The following is a 12,454-nucleotide window of genomic DNA, read 5'->3' as shown; positions in this document are numbered from 1 at the left end:
AGACACAAGTGCTTATTTTACTTCATCATTTATACAATTTGAACTTATTTTCTGATATATGTCTGAAAACTGGATGCGCAAAAAGAATGAAGGTAATGAGAAATATCAAGAAGAGGTGTACAGTGACACTAATAAAGCACATAATTGAATATATACACATGCAAAGGTGCTGTATATGCTACATACTGTGCTCTATCATACTGTAAGTGTGGGTTTGTACGGTACTCGCTGCACACATACTCAAAATTCGGCACTGATTCTAAACAGAAGAAGGCAAAACAGTGAGATGAGATGCAGTATTACAATGCATTTCATTTTCAGTAGTATCTACACAGTTCAGTTGACACAAAAACACACACACACATTCAGGTATATTAGCAGACTAACCTGAACAGCGAGGCCCAGTTTTTTGATCCTCTCCACACCTTCAGGTGTCCACGGGGCCGGTTCCATATCATCCCGTCTCAGTAGGTATCTCCACACCAAGTAACCACACTTTCCGATCTCTGGCCAGTACTTTACCACCTGTGAGCCACCAAAAGCCACAATAACAGTAAATTTCACACATAAAAGAGCTGTTCTGAATTAAGACTGTCCTGTGGGGTAAAGCAGAATCAAGGAGTTTATGTTTTACCTCAACATTTTCAAAAATAGATTGTTTTGGGACCATGGGGTTATTTACTGTTTCTGGTTTATTGCTTTGCTCTGTAACTCAGATTTAATAGGGGTTTGATCCTACAGGGCTGTAGTGTAAGGCAGCGTTTGTAACTCCCATGATTTCCCACATTCATACAATGTAATGGTTTCTCTGTATTTTAAGCAACATCGTAAACACATCTGGTTTTGGTGCGCAGCATTTGATGGTACCTTGTAAATACCATCGTAGCGGTTTCCTTCCTCGGGCGCATATTTGCTGATCCGTCGACCTTTGGAGCTGCGCACAACTCTCACTGGTTTTCCCGCTCGCCAGTTTCTGGACTCTGCTCCGTCTTTGTCATTCAAAGGTGCATCGCAGTTTAAGGCCAATGCTCTGCAGGCGTCAGGAGCACACACAACAATGTTTATAAAGTGTGAGTGGGAATAATCACAGACGGAAGTTTTTCACTTATTAAAATAAGCAATTAGTTACTTACACTGAAAAAGCAAATATGATGAAAAGTTATTCAAGTTAAAACATCTAGTTTTTTTTTTTTTTTAAAGTTCAAGTTTGACAACCTGACTAACAGAAATCAAAGCAAATCACCCTGAAACAAGACAGAAGAAGGGTTGTCTAGTATTCAGTATATTCTATCTCCAAGTAACACTGCATATCAATAGGAAGAGACACACACAGAGACAAAAGGTCATCTTGAGTGTCGTACCTATTCATGTGCGTCAGGGTCTGGTCGAACGAGTGCTCTCCGATCCGCTTGTTTCCTGAGAGGTCACGACCCCCGCTGCCTGTGTAGGTGAACTCGTCTCCCCGGTCCTACCAGGAACCATAACACAGTGATCGGCATGCTGTTGCACATGACAGACCCCGGACTTCACATGTGACAGACACAGTAAACTAGCAGTGAGGGTGAAGCGCCATAAAACCCACCACCTCATCCTCAAAGCCCCCAGCTAGCACCAGCGAATAGGAGCCATCGTTACTGCGTCCGTGGATCCCGCCGACATGTGGCCTGTGGACTCCTGCCTCGCTCACCTGAAGGGATACAAGCACAGAAGAGTACTCTGTGAAAAAAAAACAGTGTTTTCACTCAGCTGTGATTGCCAGAATGCTACTGGAAAATTACAGTAAAACATTTTCTGCATTTACGGTGAAGAAATGTATTGATATTGTTTATTTTAGGGTTAAAAAATGTGCTTCATTCCATATTTTACTGTAAAAAAAAAAAAGCTTCAGCCTTTAAAAATTTTAAAATTTACATGAAAATACCATATAAAATAAAGTTTGTGTAACTTATAAATATTACAACATTTTTCCATTATCAGTACAATATGTACATTTAACTGTAAAAAAAAAAAGCTGCATTCTTTTTGAGAATTAAATGCAAAAATTTTGCGATTTTATTTATTGATATACATATCCTGGCATTTTTCCATTAAAAATTGTGCAGGAGTTCAGAAATGCATTTTTTTCAAAAGAAAAAAATCTAAAAAACACACTTTTCTCCTGATGAACCTATTTACGGTGATTCAGTGTTATATAAACTGCATCAAACTGTTTTAGAGTTTACAGATATTTACCATCGTGGTTTTTCACCGTAAAATGCATAAATAATTTTTTACAGTGTAGGATAAGGCTGCAAAAACTGCTTTCTTTCAGCTTTTATAGCATAACTGACTTTCAGTTATTGGGCTCACCTGTACTCTGAATTTCCATGTGGTTCCAACAGGAACACCAGGTATGGGTCCATAGTGGTTTGAAGGAACAATTGTGCATTCTTTAGTGCGTCCCACGCAGGCCATGCCCTGTAATTACATCAAGAAAGAAAACAGAATCTAACATATATGCACAAAAATACCACAAAATGGCATAAGGTCCTAAGTATATGAAATATAGCTAAACCTGTGGTCAATATTCAAAGAAAAATTATGAGCATCTCACTTAACCAGCACAAGCATGGGAATATACAGAAACTTTTACAAAGATAGGCATTTTATTTAAAGGTTCTTAACACCGCGATAATATTAAAGTCCAGTACAAATGCCGTGTGACTCACAGCACTTAAATCTGCCCAAACACACAAGCCAGGCTGTTTTCAATTAGTCCACAGAGAAAGGGAGCATTCTGGTAAAGAAAGGAGTTATTTTCCGTTGGTAGTTCCAGGAAAGTGGCTAAGTCATGCTTAATGGCATTGTTCGCATTACACCATGGAGCAGAGCGTCGGGGAGACAGCAAGGCCAGGATGGAAACGAGCCACGCAATATCTCAAAAGTGTTGCCATGAGAAGACTCTGAGGAGAATTTGAGGAAAAAATATTTAACAGTAGCAAAAAACAGATGCTCTTTTTAGACTAATTTTAAATACATGTCAGACGTCTTCCTCTGTCTCATTTTATGCCTCAGCAGCTCGAGTGATACAAGTAAAACAGTAAAAGTAATTTTCCGGCTTGTGCTCTCTAACGCCACGACAAAGTGAACAGAGGAGGTTTATAAGGTGTTCATTAGCCATGTTGTCATTATATGAGAAAAGCTTAATAAACACTAATCCATCAGTAGTTACAGTTGTAGGCATTTCAAAAGCTGAGCAAAACATTACTGGGGAACTCTATCAAATCTGATCTAAAGTTAGATAGATAGCAAGTAATGTTGACTGGATCAAATACTGATCTGATCACATAATCCTCAGAAATAAGCTGCAGTGTGTTCAGACAATATCTGACAGACTTTTAAAAAGGTACAAACAAATCTGAGCACATAAAAGGCACAGGAAGGAACAAAAGAGTTGTAGGAAGTAAATGGAACATGTGTGATGCATGAATCAGGAATGAGTGAAACAATCAATCAGTTAATAAACAGTTCAGCCAAACTTTTGGTGCCAAGTCTGTAGAATAACAACTACAGGTTATAGACTCCTATAATGTTACAGCAGTTTGCATTTAAGTAGGCTCAGTTTCTGTGTCTATTTTTTTCAGGGATGCACAAAATAGGATTTCTGTTGATATCTGATATACTGGTATTTTCACACCTGACACTGATGTATCCGCAGTTTTTCTACCTAATTCCAGACAACATCAGGTCCCTCCTGTAATGAAATTAATATATTATGGCTACTTTTGTTGTGACATACAGACAACAAATGCAACGCTTTTCAACTGTACACATTCACTTAACAAAATAAGAAAACCATTTCTACTTACATCAAGCCATGCCTTATACATTTATACAAAATTTAAAAACTTTAGCCTAACAGACATTATCAGTTTGTCAATGCCAATATTTCATTTTAAAGCGTTTCAGCCCATACAAATGAGCTGCTGACATCATACCATAAGCAATCCATTATTAATTAATAAGGAAACAAGAACACTGCAATTTTGTTTCCATCTCAAATCGAGCCTCCAAGTCACACCGACTACAAAAAGTGTCTTCTGTCAGGTGGTTCAGTGATTTACTGGTAACAGTCAACAATGATCAACCTCAGACCAGCACTTGATCTCCAACTACTCACTGTAACAATAATAAACACCCTCCTTTGGAACAACAGAGGAATCAAACTAAAACAAACTTCATTAGTATTTAGTTCTAGACCATAAAAATAAACTAGCAGAATATCTCTTCACTGTCAGACATGAAAAGCAGACACAGATCCGGACTAAATACAGACTCAGTGACCACAGTCGAGACATAGAGAAAGAACGATATGAAAAGTCGGTGCTTCCAACAGAAGAAAGAGTCTACGGTCACTGCACGAAAGGCGAGACAGAAGTGAAGATGCACTAGAAGAGGAATACTTCCAAAAAGCTTGATTAATCCCAACCTTCACAGAACTAGATGACAGCAAAAACCAACAAATTCTGTTAGGAGAGGGACACACAGCACCAAGCTGCCTAATATGTGACACAGTCACATATTAGGCAGTTTCCTCGTCCATCTAATCCATTAGACATACGGCAAACACACACACACACACACACACACACACACACACACACACACACACACACACACACACACACACACACACACACACACACACACACACACACACACACACACACACACACACATATTTACTACTTTTTATCATCTTACTTTTTTATTCTGCTTTAAATATATTGTATCTTTTTAGCTTTTTTGGAATTACACCTTTCTCAATTGCTAACATGAAATTATGCCAATAAAGCACATTAAATTGTGGTTTGTAAAATTGCACCATAATAGTTCAGCTTCGATTAATCTTTGTGATTTTGAGGCACTAAGGGGCTGTTTTAAAATCTGATATTTCTAGGTAAATATTATGTTTGGATTTGAAAAGTTAGTGAAATCAAACCCTAAAGACATAGTGCATTTCTTCTTTTCAGTCATGTGTTACACACTTGTGTTGTCTTGCAGACAGAAGTTCTGTCTCAAGTGGATAAATACAAAATTGTTATTACCAAGTCAGAATGCAGCATTTCAAAAATGATGACATATAATTATAAAGTATTGTCAGAAATCTGGTTTCTAAATATTTTTTGAAAGCACTGCTTGCAGCCATGGTCAACCTGATTGGTGGAAAAGGAAAATGCAGCTTCTATCTTTTGTCCTGAGTGTTTGCAGACCACTTGAGCTTGATTGAAGCATTTTCCGTTACTTTGGTATTCAACTGTTGGCAAAAAAAAATCCTGGACACGTCGATAGTGCTGATAAACTTTTGACACAAGCTGCTTTTTAATATTCACACAGCCTTTGTTTCTTTAAGGCAGTCTCCAGAGGGACCACAGGCCTTTCTTCAGGCTTGATGTTAAATTTTACTTTCAGTCCCACAGATCAGCTGTCAGTCCACCTGGTTTTGTTGTGTCTTATGGGGCCCTTAGGTCTCACCTTTCCCCAGTCCCTTTGACTCTCAGTCGTTGCCGAAGGCATTTTGGCTTTCTTCTTGCTGGCTTTGAGCTTCTCGCCCGCTTTGACAACCTCACTGGTGTCATTCTTGCAAGTTGGACAGTACCTGGCAGAAGAAAAAAAAGTCATTTCCTGTTCAATGCTTTTGATATCTGAGAGGTTTAGATCAGCATATTTTGACAGTCAGGTGAAATCCAAAATATGTATTGGCCTTATTCTGGCACAGAGGCTGAAATTCAGACATAAGCCACCTAAAAAAGAAAAACTGTAACAACTTAAATGTTTTCACTGAATAGTTATTCATGCTGCTGTGAACTGTAATTTTTTATTTTTTATTTTTAATTTGAAGGGATACAGACTGCAGATTCACTGTAACTACTGCATTACAGATTTACTATTTACAGTAAAGGGAAACGGAAAGAAAAAACATACACTACTGCTCAAAAGTTTGGGGTCACCCAGGCAACTCACACTGTAATCATGTCTTAACATAACTGCACTAGGGTCTTCTAATCATCAATTAGCCTTTCAACACCATTAGCTAACACAATGTAGCATTAGAACACAGGAGTGATGGTTGCTGGAAATGTTCCTCTGTACCTCTATGGAGATATTCCATTAAAAATCAGCTGTTTCCAGCTAGAATAGTCATTTAATACATTAACAATGTCTAGACTGGATTTCGGATTAGTTTAATGATGTCTTCATTGAAAAAAATGCTTTTCCTTCAAAAATGAAGACATTTCTAAGTGACCCCAAACTTTTGAACAGTAGTGTAATACATATACAGTAAATACACACTTCTATCCTCATATCCATATGTGGACCAACAAGCAAGTACGTACATATGTGTATTCATGTTAATAAGAACTACACTACTACTTTCTCCAATATAATAAATGTCTTTTTTTATACATAAATTATAATTCTTTCTTATTTGCAATTCCCAAAAGCCATTAATTTCATCCTGTCTTCTACCCAGATACAACACCTTAAAGCAGACTTATTAGTGCTAGAGACAAACAATTTTCTTAACCAATAATCTATTGCGATATCAATTATAGCTTCTTCTAACACTGGACATAGGCTGCTATTACAGGCCTGGCTACATGTGCCACTGAGCTATAGGTATGTTGGCCTAAGAGATGACAGTTTGTTTTAAAAATGTGAGCTTTGGCCGAACCATCACAGAAGACTGTGCCATGGTGCCCGTTGCTAGCTAAATCCTCCTCTGCCAAATTACTAATGTAAATTAATCTCTGAACTGTTAATCGTTAACATCCCTAAACAGAGTTTTCAGAATTTTTCCAAGAATCACAGAACACGTGATAATGAAGCTTTTCACGAGCAACACATGATGCACAAAACATAAACAGAGGGTGGCAATTTTCCTCTAAGCATCAACAACAAGAAACTTATTTTGTACATGCTCAATTCTGTTTGGCAGAGAGGCACCAAAAGTCTCCACACTGAATAAATTCCCACCTGTCTGACCATAATGTTATTTTTATTGGTTTTAACCAATCGCCACTTAATGACTACACCATAAATCAGACTTTCAAAACAACCGTAAAGTGCAAAATCTTGTGGCTAAATGTAGAGCTACACTTCCTCTCTCTTACCAGTCCTCATCGTCTGGGATGGTGGCCAGCGGTGGGTTGAGGCAGTAGATGTGGAACGCCATGTTGCACTCATCACACAGCAGCTGCATGTGAGCATCCTGCTTCCCACCACACACACAGCAGGAGCAGAATCGACACTCTGCATCAGGGTCAGCTTTGCAGTGCTTACACTCCGGCCCACTCTTCCCTGGAGTCAAAAACAAGAAAGACACATTCATGCACACATATGAAGAGAAAGAAGATATCATGCACATCGGTTTATCTTCAAAAGTAGCAGTCGGCAGTTTTGAGAGTGTGTAAGTTGGTTCATACGTTTAAACTGTCCATCTGCGGCCGACAGTGCGCGAGCTCCTGGTTTCTCCACCTGGTAGATTTCATCTAGAAACTGAACTTTGCAATCTCCAATTACATCTCCAGGACCCCTGAGGGGAGGGCGAGAGACATACAAGGAAAGAAAGACAGATGAAAGTGCCCGAAAAGAGAAAGGAGGAAAAACAAAAAAACTGGCCAAAGAGATATTCTGAAGAAGAGAACAAAACTGCAATCATCCGTTAACGCCCAATGCATCACCCTCCCACCTAGGAAGGAAGATCCTCACCCCAGGAGGATGTTGACTCGGAGCTCCTTATTGGTTCGGGAGGTTTGACTGAGGGTCAGAACCTCGGCGTCGAACCAGAATCCCCTCTCATCTGGAGTCTCCATGTTGTAGTTCACCATTACATGCATGCCCACCTGAAGCTGGTCCCACCGCAGCAGAGTCCTGGCACGTGGCCGCACATGCACCGGTCGTATCTCCACCACGCCGTTCTCTGGGTAGCTGGTAGGACAAGGAGAGAGAAAAGACCATTTAAGTGGATAAAATCTTTACCACTACTGTCGTCAATTAGTTTTAACAACTCTGTCATATTTAAAGCATTGTGAACGTTTACAGTCACATATACTTGGTGAATTTTAAAATGTGCCCATGCCATGAGATCCACCGAGTATGCACTGACTCGACGGCTACATTTCCTACCCAACCGGCATGCAAACTGGAATCAAAAGTGGTAACTTCTTTCTACATTAGCAAAAAAGACCACAGGAAGGCCAGAGCTGCCACAGAGCACTTGGCATCGATTGCACCCTAATGGTTGCAGTAAACCTTAGAGAACAAAAACAGAGCAATCCTCAACAAAAAACAGCCATTCAGAACTTTCTTCCTTCTTTTTATACATTTAGTAAGGAAGTCTCGCTGAGCTCATGATCTCATTTGCGAGAGAGAGCTGAGAACAAAAACACAGCTATGTATACACAATCATAATAGCAGAGTTCATTCACTCTAGACAACAGTCACACAAATAGTGAAAGTAGAAGCTAGCAGAGCTCTACAGTCTTTGTTGAATGAGTGTCTCTATGTTCAAAGAGAAGCTTACAAGAGTGCATTCTGTAAAAACAATTGGATATCCATAGAAACTATTTAACAGCACAGTGCTTTTAGTCCGAGACTGCGGCACTGACAAGCAATTTCAAATTTTCTGAAGAGACACATGCAAGTGTATGCAAGTCTGCAGAACCCCACACAAAAACAGTGAAAACTGTAATCCAAGTAGATTTCAAACAGAAGGCTGATTGTATTCTGCTACTAAACAAGGCCTTAATGAGTGTAATCCAGCACACTTTTGTAAAATTGATCAAATATTTCCTCTCAAACTGTTAGCTGTCTGGTCTGCTCGTGCACTGAAAAAAATCCAACCGATCCGACTATTATTCCATGTTTATGCTCGTGCATGTTTTTGCTCTTGCACAGGACAGAGAGAAAGGGAGGGAAAGGGAAGTGAGAGGGACAGTAAACCTGACACATGCTAATGAGCTAAAAATGAAGTGTCATTCCCTAGAATCACAGACTTCACCTTTACCTGGCACTTTGTTACAGAATAATGATGCTATAAGGAACACATGCAATTAATCCTCCGAACCCCAAAACCCTCCAGTTGGTTTGCAAGGCCTTTTCTTTAAATGCCAAAATTACACCATTTATCAGAGTCAGAAGCTAGACAAACAGAATTATCAGATTTTTAATTTTCCAATGGTTCTTGAACTAATCATATGAGATGTTCATGTCTGTCAGGAAAATTAACTAAATATAAAATTGTGGTGTTTCATCAAACTAAATTTATTGTACACTAGTTGTAAAAATAAATTGTTTGAACAAACCACATTCTGTAAAAAAAATAAAAAATCCTGCACTCGTTGGCACTGCTAAAAATCCAAACGTGTCTCAGCTGTGACCAAAAATCACATGACAAAAATTCAGGGACTTTTCTGGAGAACTTGGTTGAACTGCAGGCTGTGTTTATACAGAGCATATAGAAGGCCACGTATGAAAACAAATAAAAAATGAAAGTAGTAAAATACATCTTGTCTGTGGAGTTGACATATCTACCCGTATTGGCATCACCTGCAAGCACTTGGAAAAATGTTTTACATGTTGACTCGGGTTGTTTTTTAATTTCTAGAAAATAAATAATCAAATAAATTTAACTTTTTTTAAGCATTTATGGCATTATAACAGCATCACATTGCACAGAAGACAATTTTCAGTTCTCCCTACTTCTAGCCAGGGTTGTGCTGTTTCCGTACAGGTGCAAATCTTTATATTGCATTGAAAAATGAGCCCACAGGGAGTAAAAATGTGACAGAGACAAAAAAAAAATGCCCCATGGGGTTAAGAGGGTTAATCATTTTTTCTGATGCGAATGTAGTCCTCTGACCTCTCCAATCATCAAAAATATGTTGTTTGCTTCTTAATTTGATTTGCTACAATGTTCGACCAACCAAACAATTTAATACTAGATTAGTTTTACATTATGACTATGAGGCAAATTCCACAGATACAAACTAATTTACTTTAACCAGCAATTTCTTCATAGTCTACAAGAGTTTCTGACATTGATAAAATGTAATTAAACATGACTTTCTTCTATAAAATAAAACCCACTCACAGTCTGCAGCTTTTCAGAGAACTGTCTCTACATTCCATGAGACATTTGAGACAACAATAGCTTTCTGACTGGGTTTTTGAGCAAAGGATTATAAAGGATTTTCACCGCTATTGCCTCCCACGGCATTAATCTACACCGAAAATCAATGAAGTACAGAAACTATACTGCAAGAATGGAATAACATACTTCTTACCACTTGCACACTGTTGGTAAAAAGATGTTTGACTGACATTCAGTCTACATCGTTCTCCACATTCTTTTGGTAAATTACAAGTTTTCAGAGGACCCCCACTGGAGCCGTCTTCTGAAGAGAGAAACCCAGAAGAGAAACAGATTCTCCACAGCAGCTTTGTTATGTTCTTTGTGCTCATTTAACAAAGTCAGACATTTAAGAAAACATGAAAACTCCAGTGTGGTTTGATCAACTTTGAGTCATCCATATCCTGAGCAGAGTTTCTGGGAATCGCTGCACCTTTTGCTGCAGTCAGCAGCAGGAGGGTGAGTAAAGGTGAGGTGACTAAAGACGACCAGCAGCCAAGATAAGCAAATACATAGTAACAGCAGGATTAGGTTAAATAAAACATCCACACAGCTTCACTGTTTTTGAAATTTAACATCTGTTTTGACACTCATATTTAGCTGATGGATTATATTCATTTTATTATATGATAGAAACAGAGGATCTAGTATTATATAAGGCTTTAACCCTGAATGAACTGCTTTGTTGGGGAAAACTGAGGTATAAGCGTCCTCAGATTAAAGGCAGTCCTAATGCAGTATCTAGTCTTTGCTTCAGTTAGCCTCTTTTCTAATGTCTTTTCAAAAAACATCCCCACAGAAATCTAAATGCATGACTTCAACCTGAGTGGGGGAAGTCACTAGCTTTTTAATTGATTAAACAACTGACTTTTGGAGGTATTAGTAGGTGAATTTTATCACATTTGGACAAACCTCCCTAAACTAACTAGCTCCATGCTGTAGCTTCACATTTACAGACACGAAAGTCGTTTAAATCTTCTCATCTAATGCTTGAAAAAGAAAACGAACCGTCAAACCAATCATTTAATGCATGAGCTATAAGTCTGACATGTTTTCTTGAATGTGTAAAGGGTTTCAGCTCGTAGGGAAAATCACTAGTACAGTCTGTACGGTTTTAAATGTTCCTACTTTGCCAAGAGACGAGGTGAACAAGTGTGAGATGGCTTCTCGTCTAGCAAACTCAGAGTGGATGTAGGGAGGTTAATTGCACAGGTTTCCTGCCTGCCAATCATCATTAAGCTGTAAGGATGAGGCCTGACTCAGAAAGAAATTGACAACTTGCTCGCCTGCCAATAGCTGGGATTGTGCTCGCAGATGAACAATGTGTTAGCACTGAAGTTTCACTGCACAACAGCCCGCACACTCACGTACGCTCAAACAGTGGGAGGTCAAGCAGGGGGAGTAGGGAATTGTGTGCATGAGTGAGCAGTGTATGTGTGAGTTTTTTTGGCAAAGCTGAGCCTAAACTTTTTCAGACAGTCTGCACAGACACAGAATCAACCGCAGCTAGGGTTAGAAATGATCACAATCCTCAACATATCAAGATTATATGGGTGCAGAATATGAACTATTTGCTATAATTAATTTCTTAGTTTGCATTTGTACTGAAACGACTGTGGTGCATATTCTAAAGTGACTGAAGAAAACCTGCAGAAAGAGACTATTAAAAATTGTAGCACAACTAGCATACTCCCAGGAAGACAAGGCCGGGGCACAGTGCAGGGATTTCCTTTTTTAGGCCGAAGGGATTACTGTGGTTTTAGGAAGAGCGGGGGGTGAATACAACACAAAAACACAGAGACACACGCCAACATGAACATGTGTACACACAGAGACACACACAGGAGAGGAATATCAACTTTGGAGCACAATGGCACTCAGCATGAACAGAAGGAGAACAGGGAGCAACACAAGTGAAGCAGAAGTGCTTGAGCTTAAGACCACACAAGCTCTTACTCTGCTGAGACCCATGAACTTCAACTTACATAGGAATGAAAATAATAATAACAGCATTGTAAACTGTAATATTGCACAAAGCTCAATCAGAGTAAATAAAACTAACACATTTATATAATTTTGTCAATGTGGACATTAGGAACCAACACTAATGACTGCCACAGTAGAATATGAATCAGTTCTTTCATACACTTGTAGAAGGCAGCAGAGTCACATAATGGATGCACTACAATTAACTTAATGGGGAAACATGACTGTGCACCGTCTCAGATGAATTAAACTGAGGCTACTAGACCTGAAATGTGATACATGCATTTGGAAGCC

At 38.9% G+C, this 12,454-nt stretch overlaps 1 protein-coding gene across 1 annotated transcript in view; it reads right to left on the bottom strand.

Annotated features, from left to right (window-relative positions):
• Positions 1–12,454, bottom strand: part of LOC111566835 (E3 ubiquitin-protein ligase UHRF2) — a 35,415-nt gene that overhangs the window by 5,588 nt on the left and 17,373 nt on the right. Inside the window, exons 4-12 of the mRNA XM_023267615.3 lie at positions 7,753–7,971; positions 7,467–7,576; positions 7,155–7,341; positions 5,515–5,638; positions 2,350–2,457; positions 1,583–1,687; positions 1,362–1,468; positions 868–1,030; positions 388–525 (exon numbers count right to left, since the gene is read on the bottom strand). Coding sequence (XP_023123383.2) covers positions 388–525; positions 868–1,030; positions 1,362–1,468; positions 1,583–1,687; positions 2,350–2,457; positions 5,515–5,638; positions 7,155–7,341; positions 7,467–7,576; positions 7,753–7,971 — 1,261 coding nt within the window. The remainder of the gene's footprint in view (positions 1–387; positions 526–867; positions 1,031–1,361; positions 1,469–1,582; positions 1,688–2,349; positions 2,458–5,514; positions 5,639–7,154; positions 7,342–7,466; positions 7,577–7,752; positions 7,972–12,454) is intronic.

The sequence above is a fragment of the Amphiprion ocellaris genome, chromosome 17 (assembly GCF_022539595.1).
Source record: "Amphiprion ocellaris isolate individual 3 ecotype Okinawa chromosome 17, ASM2253959v1, whole genome shotgun sequence".
NCBI classification, from domain to species: domain Eukaryota; kingdom Metazoa; phylum Chordata; class Actinopteri; family Pomacentridae; genus Amphiprion; species Amphiprion ocellaris.
This window is presented reverse-complemented; position numbering and strand designations above follow the sequence as displayed.